The following is a 20,023-nucleotide window of genomic DNA, read 5'->3' on the forward strand; positions in this document are numbered from 1 at the left end:
TGCTGAAGTCCGGCTTCAGAACATTCTTCAACTTAAACCTACCACTCCAAGAAGCTAGGGTTTTGCTTTAGCGCACTATTCTCTGCCCCAAACAGAGTAGAAAAGTAGAGAGAAAAACCTCGCTATGGACTCCTTTTCGTCCCCTTCTTCGTTGTCATCCGGTTCATCCGAGTCGTCGGGCCGTTCGGCGGAGGCGATGATGGACCAACTCAAGGCACAGCTCGCCCAGGCCTACGCCGAGGAGTTCCTCGAGGTGAAAATTTCTCTTATCTTGATTCTTTATCTAAGAAATGAATTATGTTTGCAGAATTTTAGTTTTCCTTACCGGAAATTTGCTCTGTGTCTTCTATTACTAATACTATGAAAGCAGATATGGCTTTTGATTCTGGTCTCTGAAACAATGACATGTACAGGGTTAAATCCAATCCGCATAAACGGGTGTAGATAGATACATCTCTAAATGAATACCCATTTGCTTTTGCAGTTCTGTTTAACAGTAGTGGAGGTATTTACATAATAATTAGTCCTAATCTTTTTGTTGAGATTTTCACGCACGTGCTATCTATTTCGAAGGCTATGTTCAATGCCATATATGCTAATTCACTTTGGCTCTATGAATGGGTGTTTCACACTGGCTTAATATAGTATTGTATCTGGTTTATTCAAATTTTATTAAGCATTAGTTCCATTATATTAACTTCGTTTTCATTCTTCTACTTATTGCAATTTCTTATTTAAAAATAACTTTTCTATTTGTTAGAAACCTGAATACTTTAATGCAATGTATTGTCATTTCATTAGTTTCTAATGATTTAATGCTCTTGGATATCCTTTAGGTGCATTATATAGTCTTCCCATATTAAGGTTACAAAAAAGTGCTTTGCTGCTTGTATCAATTACGTGTGTCCTTCTTGAAAATTGTTAAAATTGATAGTAATTATTCATTGTATAAATGTTGTTATGATTAGATTAAGGGGTTATCTTAGGAGGCAACACCAAAAAAATGGTGCTTACAACAACGACCCAACTTTGGTTAGCTGCATCCAAGGGCTAAAAAAACAACATTCGTACTGCTTACATCATCATAGACCAGATGCACCGAATTGGCTAGTTATTGTCAACTTTGATCAGCAACATTATATTGAGTGGATATATCATGAGCCAATTGTACCATTTGGACTTGGTTTCACCAAGGAGGCTTGACTATGCTGTGGGGCCAACTACATAAAAGTGTGCAATGACACCCTATAATGGCCATTCGTGCCTTAGCTTCGCACACAAAGGAAATTTTAATTAGAATTTAATTAATATCTTATATTTAGTTAGATATGCTATCATTTGCATAAGCCCGTGGTTAGTATTTAGATAATTTTAATTTGTATGGATATGTTGGGTGATATTTTTTAAATTAGCCAGACATTTTCTTCTTAGTATATGCGGCCACCTTTCATTAATATTTTATTGATTTCATAAAGATACTTTGGATACCATTGAATGATTTTTTTAGTTGTATATGAGGCTACCTTTTTATAAATATTTCTTGGTTTTATAAAGATATTTTGGATATTGTTGAATGATATTTTTTGCTTAGCAAGAAAGGATCTTATTGTGATCCATTCATCTATAAATTGATCTTGAGCTATTATAGGTGTTTATTGCAATCTTTTTGTTTAGAGGTGGAAAGCATGACTTCAAAATCAACTTTCTTCGTTATAGCCAGCTAAGCTTTATCTTTCATTTTACTTGAGACTCTAGTTTTTTTTCCCATACGACAAAAATCCTATCATCTCCTTTATGAACTAAGAGACAATAATACTATCTATAATATGTGAACAACCTTCTATTCAATTCTTTCCCTGAATACCAAATTTTATGAAATTATGCACCATTGTTTGAAGTCGAAAACTTAAATTAAGCATGTGAAATCCTAAAAAATACAAAATTCTAACTTGGGTTTTTCTAAAGAAACCCTTCTTACCACCTACTTCCATATCTCTTTGTTAACTTCAATTTATGGGCACTAACTACAAACCAATATTCTCATTCATCCTAATAATGTTTGAGCACTTAAATTTTTTATATGAAATAGGATGAAACTAGTATTATGAGGAAGGAAGGATCGTTCATTTGACTGATACAGAGGACACTACTTTTTTTGTTGACCAAATTTGTATAAATAAATCACAGAAAGGTTGAGGCTTTAATGGCCCTTTTAAGACTCTCCAATTGTAACTTTAAGTCCTTGCGACCCATAAAGCAATGTGGGAGCTAAGAGGATTTATGTGCTAAGGGTATGATTCTTGCATGTAAGATATAAGATACAATAATTTGTGAAGAAGAACATTTTGAATATTTGGGGAAATAGGAAGAGAAAAGTGTTACTTTAAGATGTCCATGAGCGGTCAAAAATGTTATTCATTCATTCAAGTTGATTATTAGGCTACAATTGTCAACTTGTGATGCAGAAGTTGATATTTTGTGGATCATTGGTTAGCCTGAGCAAGTCAAAACTTCTCTATTAATGTGATATTCATGTGTGTACCAGTTAGATTTTGGTGGATTGAAGTTGATCCTTAATTTGTTTGTGGTATAATGCATTTGAAAAGACTAGTGACATTTTAAAGTTGTTGTGGGTTGGATTGAAGAGACTACTAATTTCCAAATTCTATCCAATCAACTTCAAAGAAGAGATATCAATATGTTTGCAACACTTATATAATGATATGAACGATATAAGATTGCATGTTTGACATGAATGATATAAAAATTGCATAAACATATTTTGAGACAACTTATGGCCTAAGATATTTCATTAGAGTAGAAGTTCTTTGTGAACTTTTTATTAAGGATGCATAAAATGATTGAGGATATGAAATTCTTTTTCAATCATTATTATCTTAAAGAGCAGAACAAATGCCTTTTCACTCAAGGAGTAGAACCAAAAATATGGGAGACAAAAAATTAAATCTAAGAATAACTCTTGGGCATTAGATGACAACTATATGAAGGCAAATGAATAGTTTGAGAATAAGATGGACGAGAAAGGATCTTATTGCATTCATTGCATTAATAACATACACAAATTATAAAGGAAGGCGATGGGTTATCAACCTCATCAAGAATCATTTTTCATTAACAAAATGTATGCACAAGTGAAATTCAAGCTAGCTATTAGTGCAAATGAGTAAAAACAATTTAAATTTTTAGAAGTTAATGAAGGTGATGGCTCATCTTCCTTTATGACTTACAATGAGGTAAGGATTGTGGCATTAGTAGCACGAGGATTTTTTTTCAATTGACATTCAAGCGAGAAGATAATATTGGTTATTTCATAGTTCAGTTTGGGAGAGAGAAGATTCTAATCTTCGAGGGGTTAGTTTAGAAGCTATGGTCGGGTTAATTTTTGAATCTTAATTTTTATCCTTGTTGGATTTAAAAGGAGGTGGAACGCTAAATGAAGAAAGGTGGAGAACTTATATTCTAATATTCGAATTACAACATTTTCTCTTATTATATGGGAGGTTGTTAGTTCACATATAATTGAGACTATTACAACTTATTGTATTCAGAACAAACAATGAAGGAAAGATATGCTACATAAGAAGAAAGGAATAAGAAAAGAATAAAGTTGAAATAGGAAACTCCTTCCAATAGCTTCCACAAAGTGAACTTGTGGAGCCCATATGGCTGACAGTCGGGACCACCTAATAGGGAGAAAATTTTCTACTCTTCATCGAGCTGGGTCATAGATGTTGTAAAGACCCAACTTGGTATTGAAATCAATGAAGCTATCTGGAGATAGAAATTTGATGAAGACATCAGTGACTTGAAGATAAATTGGAATGTATATTTACTGAATAATGCTACAATTGACATTTTCAAAGATAAAATGTCTATCAATTTCAGTGTGTTTGGTTCTGTCATGATTCACAAAGTTTTCCACGATGCTAATAGTAGCTTGACTGTCACATAACATCTTTGAGATTGACCGTGGAGCATCTCAACACATTTAATTACTTTTGGATCCACATTTTTTTGCAAATTTTCAAACCAAGTGCATGGTACTTAGATTTTGCATTAATTATAGAGAGCACTGCTTGCTTCTTGCTATTCAATGTGACAAGATTTTCCCATACATAGGAACGATACCCAGATGTAGATCTTCTACTGTGAGTTTTTCTGCCCGACTAACATTAGTGTAAACTTCTACCGGCCTTTGTATGATTTTTTAAGCAATATCCTTTGTCAGGTGTCTTCTTAAGAAACCTCAATATTTTGTAAATCTTCTCCAAATATTCTTCATTTGGACTATTCATATGTTGACTCACAAAGCTTACATAACAAGTGATATCAGGTTCAGTTTATACATGTAGATAAGCTTTCTCAGCAATCTCTGGTATCTACATTTTGTTATTGGTGTCTTTTGTCGACCCCACGTAGTGGGATTAAGACTTTGTTGTTGTTGTTGTTGTTGTCTTTTGTCCCCCTGAATGTAACATTTTGTTAAAATCTATAGGCGACTCAGCAGGTTTATATCCCAATATTTCCATCTCTTTTAGTAGATTTAGGATATATTTTTTTGGGATATCACAATTCTCTTCTTGTACTTTTCCACTTCCATACCCAAAAAGTATATCATAGCTCATAGATCCTTGATTTTAAATTAAGAGGTAAGAACCTCCTTAATCTTACAAATCTCTTTTTCATTGTTATTTGTCAAAGTCATTTCATCTACATAGACGGGAGTATAGTTTTCTTACATTCCTATCTATGTTTTATGAATTGTCTACAATCAACTTGAATTGGATGTAACCATTAGATTTTATAAGCTCGACAAACTTTTCAATCCAAACTCGTGGATATTGTTTGAGGCCATAAAGTAACTTTTTAGTTTACAAATCAGATATTTATTTGAATCTTTTTCTTAACTCTTGTAGGATCTCCATATACACTTCTTTCTCAAGGTTTTCTTTTAAAAAATCATTCTTGATATCGAGTTAATGCAGTTTCCAATCACTGTCCACTACTAAGGGAAGAAGAACTCTTATAATGTTTAACTTGGCCACTAGTATTAAGGTCCCTTGATGGTCTTTCTCATAAGACTGAGAGAAATATTTGGCCACAAACTTTGTTTTAAACCTCTCAATGATCCCATATGCTTTGTTATTTACATTGAACACTCTTTTGTACTCAACGAGTCTTTCATTTATGGGAATTTTTTGCAAAGGTCGATGCACTATGTAGATTAAGTGTTTGGATCCCCTCTTCAACTATCTTTTTTCATTATGGGCTTTGAAGTGCTTCATGAATAGACTTTGGTATCTTCACCATATCAAGATTAAATATAAAAGTTTTATGAGGTGATGATAACTTCTCATAGGCAACATACTTCTGGCTACGATAATTTGTGCTACTTTTCTTGTCTTCACCACTGGATTCCACCTCCCTTGAAACTTCAGAAATGTGTGGATTTAGGTTTGGTTGTGAATAGCCATGCGGTTGCATATTATCTTATCTTGCTCAATGAATTTCTTTCTGTTAATGTACACATGAAGTTTCTTGTGTATCTCTTTTTTGTTAACCTAAATTTGGACATGGTAGACAAGATCGTCAATGGGAAGTAGAATAGGTTGTGATGAGTTTAGTTTAGTGTGGCAAATTTGAAATTCACCCAAACTCTTTTCTTGAATTTCATATTTGAGGTGGTAGGATTGCTTTTAAAAGAGTGTAACATCTATGGAGCTATAGTATTTTTTTAGTAACGAGAGAATATCCCTTATATCCTTTTTGGTTAGAGCATAACCAAGGAAAATACATTTAATGGATTGTAGGTCAAGCTTTATGTGTTTTGGCTGGTGACTGTGAACAAATGAGACAACCAAATGTTTTTAAAGAGATATTGGATGAGTGGATGAGAAGGCTCTAATATGAGAATATGTTTCCATCAAAACATGGAGAAGAGCTTTGAATCCAAGAAATCTGCTTGACATTCTATTAATGAGGTAGGTGATTTTAAGCATTGCATCTCCTCAGAGAACTTTGGGGCTATTTTGAGAAAACCTTATAGAGCTAGATATTTTGAGATGTCTATTCTTCATCTTAGCTATTCCTTTTTGTTATGGAATCTTAATAAGAGCTTGCATGGATGATCCTATTGTTTGCAAGGTAGGGTCTAAGGATTGAGTGGTAGTATTTATTTGCATTATCTGTTCTGAGAATCTGACTTTTACATTGGAAGTAAGGGAAAATCATGTCATAGAAGGATTGAAAGATTTGTATAGTTTTAGATTTTTTTTTCATGAGGAAAATCCAACTAGTTTTAGTGTGATCATCAATGAAAGAGACAAACCATCTGACTCCATTGATGATTTTCAATTTTAATAGTCTTCAAATATGAATGTGGATAATTAAGAAATGATATGAAAGATTTTGCTGAGACATAATGTTAAGAAATTAGGGCGAAGAAAAAACAAGAATCGGCACAAATCTAGAAAAACACATAGAGATTTAACGAGGTTCGACAAAGATGCATACGTCATCGGGAGCAGAGCGGCGATTTTCTTTTCAATATTCAGAAAAGAGTACAGAATACAAGATTCAGAATCTCATTTAGGGTTACAAACATGAAATATATATCCCTATAGTACAATATGTAATTATTTAAATTATCCCTGTACCAAACCACGGTGTGTTGCCCCCGCATCCTCAACCCACATAATGAAACTCTCCTGATTGGACAGATCCTTTCGCTCCACTCCGCTCGTGGGCTCCACTCCGCTCCAACATTTGCCTATTTATGGTATATGAGTCATACCTAACAAATCTCCACCTTGGCGAATATCCAACCACTTAGGAGAAATATAATCTACTAGAGTCTCGTTAGACCTTTGCTTTTCTATCACGAAATCCCCAATAGAAACATGATGTGCCCCAACAAATCTTTTCACGAACAACTGTTCTAACTCGAATAATGTCCTCACTGATCCGTTGGACAATTAGACATACCAATCAAATGCTACCCCTGATAGACTGCTAACAAATTGACAGAAAAACAATGCTTTATTACCTCTGGTATTGCTACAACTGGTTTGAAAATGCGCTATATGCTGTTTGGGATTTTCAGTCCCGTCAAATATCTTAAAATTCGGTGACACAAAACCTTTTGGGTAAGGTACGACATCGAAATCCTCTGGGTAGGGTCTACCTTTTAAAACCAATGCACCACCCTTAGATTGGGTTAAGGCCTCCCGAACTTGTTCGACCATTTGTTTAAATTTCTTTTCTAATATGACGCTTTGGGCAGAGTCCTTTTGTTGATCATCTCTGTTAGCCGATGCAACTTCCCTCCTCTCATCTATGATTTGTATAATCTCTGGTTGGTTGACTTCTGGAGAGGCTAACTGTTGTGGTTGAGACTGTCCTTGAGCTGCAGCCATAGCAGTCATGGCAGTGACCATTTCTTCCATTTTTTTCTCCATTTGGCTGATTTGCTCATCCCTCTGGAAGACAACCCTACACAACTCATCTATGACATTCCCTTCAATAAGAGGTTGGGTATCGCGCGCAAGTGTAGCAGACCTGGTTTCGATGCATGAATATCCATTCAGTCTTCATCGAGATAGTCATTAAAGTCAGAATCTTCATTTTCATCATTAATGGAAACTCCATGTTGTTGGGCTAACTCAGAAATTTTAACCCCGAGCTTCTCAACTTTTTCTTCAATTATTGACTCTTGTATCCTCTTAAGATCTGGAGGACTCTGCTGGACATCCTCTACATGCTCATCCATCTCGCTAACAATCACTGTGACAACGTCGGATACTTCGGACCCTAACTTTATTCCATGATCCTGTCCTACGGGCTCACTAAATTGTATCGATACGACAACCTTGGGTACCCACACCTTGTTTTTCGACGGTGATTTCTTGAGGCGGAGTGTCTCAACAGAAACATCGGCATGTCGAAGAGGTATGCTCCCTATGGTGAAAACCAGATACAGTACCAGGTAACCTCTTTTTCTTTTCCTTCGAACATTTAGAAGTATTATCATGACTGGTAATTGGTAGAACTCTCGAACCCAGACGAGACTTAACCGGTCGGCGACCTACGGGTTTAGTGACACTAGAATCGGTAGTGACGATGACAGTATCAACTCTGTTCCCCAAACGGAACCTGACGGGAATGCGAGGAGGTAAAGTTTCAGTTGGTGTCTAAGACCGTTTGGCAGATTTGACGTTCTTTAGAATTTCTCTCTTTATGTGAGGGGATACTGCACATCTCACTCGTTTAAGCAATTCACTGTGAGCAATCCTCTTTGGTAGCTAGTCTCTGGAATACTGTGCAACTCGAGTGATAGGAGTAGACTTCTTCCTCTCCCCACCATGTCCATGAGGTGACGGTAAAACAACGACAATCTTCTGGATACTCTCGTACCCATCGGTGTCCATTAAGGGATGAAACTTACTTCCTCACAAAAGCGAAGAGGTATCCAACAATCCTAGTTCCTCCTGATGAAATTTCATCAACAAGCACATCTTCAGAAATCTGAGCTTTAGTAGTCTTGCGAATCTTTCAGCTGCGATTTCTCCTTTGTGACTGAGTTAATGGCACAACTCTCGAACTCGATCTAATTTCGAATACTGACAGCGGGACAACCAATCCTTCAGTCGGGCCTTCGGCGATCATAACCTCTTCCTTTAGCAGAAACGTGAAAGACAGGCTTAACATGTGCCTTGGTGGCAGTAGTATTTTCCTCATTGTAAAAAGGGGAATCCTACAGGCAGTTCAGGTTGAACTCAGTAGACGGTTCCAGAACCTCCGGAGCGGTGACTTTCACTACGACGAACAAGGCTTTCCCGAGTATGACCTCGAGTTCATCGAATCCTGCCCCAAACCTGATGGTGGAGGCGACATTGCGGGTACTACGACGCGTCGGCAGGTTGCACGAGAAAGGGTAGGAAACGTCATTGCAATAACTTCAAAAAAAGAAAACTCTAGGGTTAGTTATTTGGTAAATACCTTGTCATTTTAGTGCGAACACTAAAAATTTACAAAGGTCGATCTGTAGACCAGGTAAGTCTTTATTTAATTTGTGAAGATTTTAAATTTTAGTAAAAATAGTTTGAAAGCAGAAATATTAAATTAATATAAAGAAAATTAAAGAGCAAGTGCAACAAGACACAATTCGATTTAATTTGCAAAATAACAGATCAAACTCGAAAGGGAAAAAGTGAAGTTCCGGACCTAGTGCGGGACCGACTTTACAACACACAATGTCTCGGCTGAACTAGTCCACCAACACACCTATCGGGGGTCCGACCCCACACAAAGATTAAAAAGTCTTTAATGACTTCATGAACCTTTTTGTTTAAATGTGGTTGAACAAACGATCTTGAAGTTTAAAAGAGTTGACCATACTTTCCCAAAACAGAAATGGGTAAAACATGCCAACTAAATAAGAGTAATGTGGTCCAAAAGGGACATGTACACATTAACGATGTATGAAGATAATATTCCCTGATTTGGACACATAAATGGAGAGAGAAACTCATCTCCAGCAGAGTCGCCAGAAGCTGTCGGCACTAAAAAGTTGAGGAGTTGCCCGTTGGAAGCTGTCGGCACTAAAATAGGGTTTATATTAAGCTGTCTGAAAAAATTTTCCTATAAAGGCAAGCTTTTATAATTAATTACATCTTAGATGACCGAAGTTACCTAAGAAAACTCTCGATAAAAATCAGAGGATATTATTTTCAAGAAGGTCAAGGGAATAAGACTTTTCAACGAGATCGGACAAATAGGTGTGAAAGGGGAATGACTCAAATTTGGAACATATTGTGGAATCCAAAGGAAGAGAGACTATGAGATTTCATAGATTCGGAGGAGAATCTCAACAACTTCCCAAGCTATCCTATGGTTTGGATTCAGTTTTGAAGATAAATTATTTAAGTGTTTCATCCTGCAAATTTTATTAGTTATGACTTACACTCGTGTGAGACGATCACACTTATAGCCTGAAATATGTGAGGATTTAAGTCGTAACAAATGATGACTTCGGAATCATAAAATGAGTTAGGGCTTAAATTGCACAACATGATTGTGCAAAGGCCTAAGGAACAATTGAGGATTATGTTGCGTTAGATAGACAACCCCGAAATCTTGTTGCTTGTTTAATTTTAAGAAATGGTTTAGCTGATGTAGGCATGTTCTGCCAATGCTAGCTTCGAGCTCCCCATCGTCGCACCTTCGGGTTTGATCTTAGAAAGAAAAAAAAAACAAAAGAGAGAAAAATGAAGTTTCTTTGGTGGGGAAAAGGTTTGAGAATGGTTTGAAAGTTCCTAAATTTTGACTTTCGGGTTGTCTCTTGGCTAGCTTTGAAGAGTGTGCTCAACCTCTTTACCTATTCGAGAAATCCCGCCAATTGAATGTTTTTAGACTAACCTTTCTACCGTTTTGGCTCCTCTTTTCTAAATTGATTTTGGAGGTGGGTTATTCCTCTTTCTTTTTCTTTCTTGCTTTTTGGTTTGTTTTCCTTGTTTTTCTTGGTTCGGGTTTTAGGTGCTTATGTCTGATTCATAAGCGTGTATATATAGCCTTTTGTTATATATGAAACCATCAAGTAAGGTCGCAAGTATGTCAATTTTGTTTTGTAGCTTAAGGCGGTAATGACAAAGGCACACCGGTGGTAGAGCAGAATGATGTTTCATTCTACGACATTTGGACCTAATCCAATGACCTGGTGAATCGTAGGACGATAATATCATTCACCGACACAAGACTAGCGTGTGACCTGTATCTTCTTAGGTTGTCGGCGGACTTACGCCTACGCCTGAGGGCAAAATCGACTCGTGGACAACTATAATTTTCAAAACTGATAAGGATAGATACGATAAAAACATAAATTACTTACAAATATATTTTTACTACAAAATTTATACAATTTTCTTTTGTATGCCTGAAATACATGTGCATGCTAAAATGTAAATTTTAAATGTATTGTAATTTGATTGTCCACTTTTCGATTATCAATACCGGGCTAAGGAGCACTCTCCTAAGTTAGGTTTAGTATGACACCCTTCTAGTTGAGTGGTAGATTTTATACATCCGGGTGACCGATAGTAGCCTTCGACGTCCCTCGAGTATATGTATATAATATCTGAGCCTGGCCTCGACCCGAGTGTTTGCGGTTTTCTCTTTTCGGGCTTTTTTTCGTGTGATTTTATTGGAACTTTTGGTAAAGCACTCGTGGTCTTTTTCCGGAATCTTTCCTTGTTTACGATGACTTTCTTTGAGCTATCATTTGCTGCTTCTTTCGAGTTTTCAGTCGTGGGTCATCTGCCAATTTTCTCGCGTTTTTCGTCGTGAGTCACTTGCTGCTTTCTCATGGGTTTTCCAGGTGGGGTTTACTTATACAATGCATGCTCGTTTCTTAAATTCTGTCACTATATTTATACTTGCTTCATCAATTACATTTAAAGGAGCAACAGACCTTCTTGGTACACACAGCGTTTTACTTTACAACACGCTTTACTGCTCTTCTTTACTGTACATTCTACCGCTTTCTATATTACATACTTTATTGCTCATATACATACTGTGTTGTCACTGTTTTTCCTTTACTTATGTCTGCTATTGTTTCCTTTACACACTATACCTTAGAGTAGGAGGCTAGTAGTTGGTTTCATAGGGGGTACCCGACAGCAGATCATTGACTCAACTATTGCATGTACACTTAAAATTAACATCGATCTCGAAGGTGCTACGACGAGGAGCTTGAAGTTAACATTGTGGGCAGCACGACAATCTTCAACAGTAGAACATGTCTACACCAGCTAAACCATCATTTCTTTAGAATTAAACAACCAAGCCATAGGACTTCGAGGTTGTCCGCTTAGTGCGACATAAATCCCCAGCTTATCTTTAGGCCTCTGTATGGTTCTGCTATACAACATAAGCCCTAACTCGTCTTAAGATTCGGAGGTTATCATTTGTCACGACTTAAATCCTCATATCTATCAGGCTATTCATGTGATCGTTTCATGCAAATGTAAGCCCTAACTAATACTTACATATCAGCCCATGTTTTATAGGTCCCATTTAAATAATTTCTCTCCAAAATTGAAGTCAAATTATAGGGTAGCTTGGGAAGTCACCGAGGTTCTCCTTCGCGAGGTTCTCCTTCGACCGAGGTTCTCCTTCGGATCTATGACATCCCCCAGTCTCTCTTCCTTTGGATTCCATAATATGTTCCAAATTTTAGTCATTTCCCTTGCACTCCTCTTTGTCCGATCTCTTTGAAAAGTCCTATTCCTTTGAACTCTTTGAAGACAATATCCCCTGATTTTTATCGAGAGTTTTCTTATGTGATGACTTCACTTATGTGACTTCAGTTATCTAAGATGTAAATAACTATAAGGGTTTGCTTTTAGAGCAAACTTTTCCGAACCGGCTTAATATAAACTTTATTTAATTTTTCATATTAAATAGGGGGGGAACTTGTCGGCTTATAAATAAAATGGTTTTCGCAGACCAAACGGATGTCATATGTTCCTTAGTTTATTTGATCGAACCCCACTCTCAAGTCTGGCGTTTATCTTTCGGGATAAATACGTGGCTTGAGTTGTAACTTATATATATATATATATATATATATATATAGGGTGCTAGGATGGGAAGCCCTGTTTCTAGAAGATTCGATAAATTTGGACGTTTTTTGAAGAGTTGTTGGATACACCTCTTGAAAAACCGACATTATGCTCTATTTAGAGCGAAAATTGATCAGAAACATGAGTCTGCTAGTGTTTCAACTTCTTCCACTCATTTTCAATTTTCCTCTTCACACACCTACATTCCACACCATTAGTTAGTTATTGTTTTTATAGTTTTGAGTTTTTGTAGTGAGTTTAAGTGTGAATTCTTCTCTCAGAAGTGTTGGAGAGGAAGAGAAGTGAGATATTTCTTCTTACTACATTTCCTATGAGAGGCTACAAAGGATTTGTTTTTGAGAAAGAGTTTCAGATAAGTATTGTTTGTTTATTATTGTTGTATGTAAATTAAATATTTTTCGAAGCTGGCGACGGGATTCCGATTCCGGCGACCGACAGCTTCCAACTGGCAATTCCTTAACTAAAACTGTGCCGACAGTGCACTTTTAACAATTTTGATAGTTTCCGTATCCTCATCTGTCTTAGGAATAAAATCAGTTCTATGTAAAGTGTCCAAGAAAATTAAATTCTTTTTCACATATAGAATATGTCGGACCTCACATAATGTTCTAACAGTGTCATCATGCATCTTAATTCTGACTTACCCAATACCAACAATATTGCAGCATCTGTCATCACCTAAGTAGACTGAGTTAGAATTAGTTAACCTGTATGACGTAAATCATTTTATGTTAGGTGTTATGTGATAAAAGTATCCTGAATCAAGAATCCATGCATCCATGAACTGAGTTGATGAAACTGAAAGCCTATCACCATCACTGCAATCTGAATTTTCACTCTGCACCACATTTACAGACTTGAATGATGCATCACATTTCTCTCCAGTCAGCTTCTTAAGCTTTGGACAATCTCTCTTCATATGACCTTACTCCTTGCACTTGTAGCAATGAATCTTTTTTTTGCCTCTGGAATTTCATTTTTCAGAGCTCTCCTCTTCCTTCCTTCCTCGATCCTGATTACCCTTAACATATAAATTGTCTCCATGAGAACTTTCTCATGCATTCTGCTTCCGCTGGTTGTGAGTCAACAATGCTGCAGTAATCTCATCAACTTTGATAGTTTCTTTCTCATATATCAGAGTAGTCACCAGATGTTTATATGAAGAAGACAATGAACACAACAAAATCATTGCTCGGTCTTCATCCTCAATACTCACATCAAGCCTTAATAAATTGGTGATTATTTGATTGAAGCAATTTACATGCTGCGCCAAATCAGAATTTTCTTGCATCTTCAATTCATACAGCTTTTGCTTCAGATACAATTTATTCGTCAGAGATTTGGACATAAACTTAGTTTTCAATTTCTTCCATACCTCCCCTGGAGATTTTAGATTCATCACGTGATACATAACCTCATCCGTCAGACATACGCGTATGATTGCTGCTGCTCGTTGCAATTCTTCCAAATCTTCATTCTCCATGACATCTGGTTTTGCTGCCCGCAAAGCTTTCAAGATTCCCTGTTGAGCCAACAAATTTTTTACACTTTTTTGCCACAATCCGAAGTTACCAATTTCATCGAACTTCACCACCTCGAATTTTTATACCAGAAATTGCTATCTGAAATTGATCCTATAACAAACTCTTCTACAAATTCCTCTGCTGAATTTCCAAATTGTTTGAACCAGAAATTGCACTCATTTTGATTCTGCCACAAATCTTTTAAATATTCGTTTAATGAAGATTCTCTTAATTAAGTTTTCTAGAAAATGACTTTTTCTTATTTAAATTTTCTTTAATTAAACTTTCCCAGAAATTTTTTTTCCTTAAACTTTCAAGAAAAGCTCATTTTTCCTTCTAGAAAAGCTCTGTTTTACTTCTCAAAAAAGCCCCGTCTCCGCTTTCCAGAAAAACTCTGCTTTCCTTCCTAGAAAAGCTTCCGAACTTTCCTTTTCTACGTCCGCGTACAGTTTCCTTTTCCGCCTCCACCTGCACTGTCACGAATCCGTCCCTGCTCCGATCGCGAACTTCCTGAAGCCGCCGATGGCGACTTCTTGCGGCGAGAAGCCTTGCCGCGGCCCAAAATCCTTCGCCTGAACTCTTCCTCCCGCCTCCTGCTGGAACTGTGCGATCGTGAACCCTCGCGACTTCTGCATTCTGTTCCCTTGCCATGCCGCGAACCACATGGCTCCTGCAGCGATTCACCTCTGTCTCAATTCGAACTGCCGGAGTCGAAGTCACCGCCGCCTGCTTGCGAATCCCCCGAACCTTTGAAGCTTGCTTCGTCTTCGAACTTCCTCTGCCCGAAACAAATGCTCTAGCCGCCGAACTCCTAGGCCAAAAATATTCTTTGTTCCTGCGTCGCCCAAATTTTTCTCCCCTGCCCTAAAACCTTGCTCTGATACCACTTGCTAGGAAATTATGGCGAAGAAAAACGGGAATCAACACAAATCCAGAAGAACACACAAAAATTTAACGAGGTTCGACAAAAATGCTTAGGTCCTTGGGAGCAAGCGACGACTTTTTCAATATTCAGAAAAGAATACAGAATACAAGATTCATAATCTCCTCTAGGGTTACAAACATAACATATATATAATCTTATAGTACAATATGTAATTACTTAAATTACTCCTGTACCAAATCGCGGGGTGTTGCCCCCGCACCTGAAACCACATAATAAAACTCCCCCGATTGGGCAGATCCTTCTGCTCCACTCCGCTCGTGGGCACCGCTCCGCTCCAACATCTGTTCCATTTATGCTATATGAGTCTTACCTAACACATAAGATATACATGATGAGTATACTTAGTCAATTGGCAGTTTTCAAATTGATAAAATTTTAATTTTTTTATTAATAAAGAGTTGGGATGTAATTTTGTAACATAATGAAAATTGGGATGACCTAGACGACAATGCCATAATAAAACTTAACTTTCAACAGACTCGGACACATCAAACTCAAGAACATGAGAAGTAGATGGTAGAGAAGGCACTTATATATTAATAGAACAACTTTCTTTGAGTAGGTATAGACATTGATGCAATTTAACACTGCCAACCACCTTCCCTGAATTCATCATTTGAAATTCAAGAGTTAGAATAAAATTTAGTAACATGGTTCGTGGGTAAGCTTACTAATTAAAAGTTGCAATCTTGTTGGGGAACATGTATCACAGAAGAAAACTGAATATTTTTGGAGATTTTCACTATTCATTTTTCAACAATCCTAAAGTGAGATCCATCGACAAGTCTAATAAGTGTGTAGATGGTGATTTCTTGGTAGTTGATGAGAGCATGAATTTGTCTAGTCATGTGATCAGAAGTACCCGGATCTATTATCCGAAGTTGAAATTTTCCATGTTAGCAAGATAGGTGGAAGATATAATTTATTGGTGTATCATTAGGTTGGGAGTTAGCTCGGTTGTGCCAGTAAGAAACTTCTTCAACAGTTCAAGATTTTTCTTGGTGAAGGGACTCAGGTCAGTCAACCCTTCAGAAGAGTTAGTAGCATGGGCTTGCTGCCTTGGTCCTTCCTCCCTTATCCAGATTTTTAATCAATAGGTTTTTCATGTAGTTTAAAACACTTGTCTTTTGTGTGGCTAAATTCCTTTCATGTTCACACAAGGGAGGATTATTTTTTAGCTTTGAATCATGGGAGGAGTTGTGCATACAAAACTTAGCTTTTAGTGCTAGATGAAGCCACACTTTCTGCCATCATTAGCTTCTTCATGTTTTCTTCTCTTCTAACTTCAACAAAGGTTTCCCTAGTTGCAGGGAGAGGCCTCATCCCCATTTTTCTCTCTTTGACCTCATCTATGTTCTTATTTAGACCCAATAAGAGCGTGATCTTTCCTTTCTTCTCCACATTTATTTTATGCATCATAATATCATGTGGGCACTTTCATGCATATGCATCGTATATATCTAATTGTAACCAGCATCTTGATAGTGTGCTGAAATATTGAGTAGCACTCAACTCTTCTTGTCGGAGCTCATGTTGCTTTACTCAATCTCGAATAATTTTGCAATGCTTTTGGTAGTAGAATAAGTCTCACGAGCTGCTTCCCAAATCTCCTGTGCTGTCCTGTAATGTAAGAAATTATCTTTAACTTTAAAGTTGATCAGCCAATGCACGACCATATGATCTTGGATCTTCCATGAGCAATGGTGAGGATCAGTGAATTCAGGAATTGTGACCTCTCCCATGAAGTGTTCATCTTTTTTTTTTTCCACAAATATATATAAACACAGATTGATATCATTAAAGGAATTTATGACCATTGAGTTTATGGTTTGTGATAAAGATAGATTGTTCAGGGTTATTTGGATATAATTCTTGGTCTCTAATTCAAACTAACCACCTAAGTAGAATTACACGACTTCATTTTATGTTTTATCATAAACCTTATGCACATTTAGGGCTGGATAAGGTTGTTGCTTTCCGTAGGATTGAATAAGGTTGCTGCTTGAGAGGAGGCAGTGCCAGGAAAAAGCGAAGGAGGGTTTGTAAGTCGCTTGAAGGAGTGCTAGGGTTTGTTTCCTTGTTTTTGGCAGAAGCCACAAGATTCAGACAGAGGCGAACTTCGCAAATGACGTGAGCCATACGATGTAGACGACGTTGATTCAGACAAAGTAGATGAGTGGTGTAGCCATATAAAGTCGCCATATAACGCCAACCAGACGACACAAACGACATTGATTCCGATGAAGCAGACGAGCGGTGCAAGAAACGACACCAAACTGAGAAGCTAAAGCCAAAAGCTATGCGAGGCCTGATATCATGAAGAAATGTAGAGAAACCTTTCCTCTTATTATATGAGGGATGACTAGTGCAAACATACTTAAGATTATTACAACTTCTCAGATACAAAACAAACAATGAAGGAAAGACACTACATAATAAGAAAAGAAAAAAGAAAAAAAATTGAAATTGGAAACTCCTTCCAATAACTTTGACAAATTGTACTTAAGGAGCTTATATGACCGGAGGTTTGAGCCACCTAACAAGGATAGATTTCTGCACTAAATAATATGTTTATTAAGTCACTCATGAAATTTTACCCATACGTAGGGATTACCATGCAATCTATTATTGGAAAAACCAAAGCATTTGATTTTTAAATAGTGAATTTATTTTTAGCAATCCTATAATATTGCCGTTGAAATATCATAATTGCTTAAGAGACGATTATTTATTCATGTTGAGGATTTGGTTATTTTTATTACATGAAAGGCAAAATGTTTTTACTTCTATTTTTAAACCTTTTATTTTTTGCATGATAACTTGTCGAGGGAAGCTAGGAAAGCTAACATATCTTTAAATAGGAAGATGATCTCGTGGTTAAGCATCCATGTAGAAGTGAATGTCTGCATTAGCCGCTAGGAAATCATATGAGTTGGGGAGAAAGAATGTTGTCTTCCCAATTTTATTTCTAAATTGTATGAGTAACTTTTTTTTTTTTTTTAATGTTGGGGCATGATTCAGCGAATAAAATAAGGGCAGCTTAAAGGGAGTACTATGAAAAAAAAATGCTTCATTCGGTCTGGTACATCTATACTTGTCAATTATGAATAGCACACTATGTAGCAAAGGTCTAATGAAGCCATAACATATACCACATGGCATAACATGCGTTGTTTTAAATAGCACAAAGTTTTAAAAAAATATGGTCAAAGTTGTAGTTAAATATACATATAATTTTATAAAATACAATTGGATTAAAAAAATAAACTACTATGCTAACGAAAACAACTAAATTTATGAAAAACTTTCACTCTTATAGTGTTAAACTTTGATGCTTACACCCAAGTGTAGAGCTGTTCAAAATTATAACGTCTTGAGGATCATCGTCATCATCATAAACCAAATAAGTTTTAGTTACTTTATCAACGTCACCATTATTTCCTAAACTATAATCTTCATTGTTACCCTTATCACCAAATAAGTTTTAGTTACTTTATCAACGTCACCATTATCTCCTAAACTATAATCTTCATCGTTACCCTTATCATTTTCATGTTCATTTGCATGAGTGTTAAGTCTGTATGAAGATGCCTTTTTGTAGATCACTTTTAAATATAGTTTTTTTTTTATTGATAAACATCACTAGCTCTTGCAATAATGCTTCATATCCTATCTTCATCATGTTGGTTGCATATTTAAATTAAGATCTAATTATACTTCAAATGAACCAAAATTTGATGTTGCCGTGATCCATCTTGCTGCTTTGTTTTTCTAATAACTAACAACAAAATTTATTAAGATGAATAAAATTTAAAGTTTTATGCTAATAATTAATAGATAATTATATTTTATGCTTACTGTGGAATTATGCTCATTATTATTTACATTATTCTATTTAGTACTTGCTATATTTTGTCATGGTATAAAAAGGGTAACTCCTTAATTATAGGTATTTATGTTTATTCCTTAATTATAGGAATTACTTAATTGTAGGAAGATTTCTTTCCTCCTTTTATCTCTTGTACTCGCCTATTTATAGGTGATTTATCTATGTATTCAGTAAGGAAAAAGGTTATTCTAAATTCACATGGTATCAGAGCCGTCAAGAAAACCTCTCCTGCTCGGCTCCATCATGATGTTTGTATGCGGCAAAGGCAAAGATGACTACCTCACTGGTGATGCTCCAGCTCCGATAACGACCGATCCTACATACAAGACTTGGAAATCCGAGAATAATATTGTTATGGCCTGACTTGTTAACTCGATGACACTTGATATTGTCGAAAATTTGCTTCTCTATGGCACAGCGAAGGAAATCTGGGATGCTGCCTGTGAGACCTATTCTAGTGCGGACAATACAAGCGAATTATTTGCTGTTGAAACCATTCTTCATGACTTTCGTCAAGGTGATCTCTCCGTCACCCAATACTTCAATACTCTTACTCGGTATTGGCAACAACTAGATCTATTCGAGGTGTACCCTTGGAAGTGTCCCGAAGACTCTGTCATATTTCGCCAAATTATTGAACAGAGACGCACCTTCAAATTTCTTCTCGGCCTCAAATCTGATTTTGACCAGACTCGCTCACGGATTTTGAATTCGAAACCTCTTCCAACAATTCGTGAAGCTTTCTCCGATATACGCCGCGAAGAGAGTCGCCAAAAGGTCGTGTTAGGTGCTTCATTGTCCACTACAGCCCTCGACAGGTCGACACTTGCTGCTCATCTTCCATCCACAGACAACCGCCAACGCCAGGGCCGCCCTTGGTGTGACCACTGCCGCCATTCTGGCCATACTCGAGATACGTGTTGGCGGATTCATGGCAAACCCGCCAATGGGAAACCCAAACGGGATCATCGGACAGCTGCCACCAGCACCACCCAAACCTCTC

At 36.7% G+C, this 20,023-nt stretch overlaps 1 protein-coding gene across 1 annotated transcript in view; it reads left to right on the top strand.

The window, feature by feature from the left end:
* Window positions 1-7: 7 nt before the first annotated feature.
* Window positions 8-20,023, top strand: part of LOC110018036 (mitochondrial import inner membrane translocase subunit Tim13) — a 29,517-nt gene continuing 9,501 nt past the window's right edge. Inside the window, exon 1 of the mRNA XM_020715258.1 lies at window positions 8-253. Within this exon, the coding sequence (XP_020570917.1) occupies window positions 125-253 (129 nt within the window). The 5' untranslated portion in view covers window positions 8-124. The remainder of the gene's footprint in view (window positions 254-20,023) is intronic.

The sequence above is a fragment of the Phalaenopsis equestris genome, unplaced genomic scaffold (genome assembly GCF_001263595.1).
Source record: "Phalaenopsis equestris unplaced genomic scaffold, ASM126359v1 Scaffold000002, whole genome shotgun sequence".
Lineage (NCBI taxonomy): Eukaryota > Viridiplantae > Streptophyta > Magnoliopsida > Asparagales > Orchidaceae > Phalaenopsis > Phalaenopsis equestris.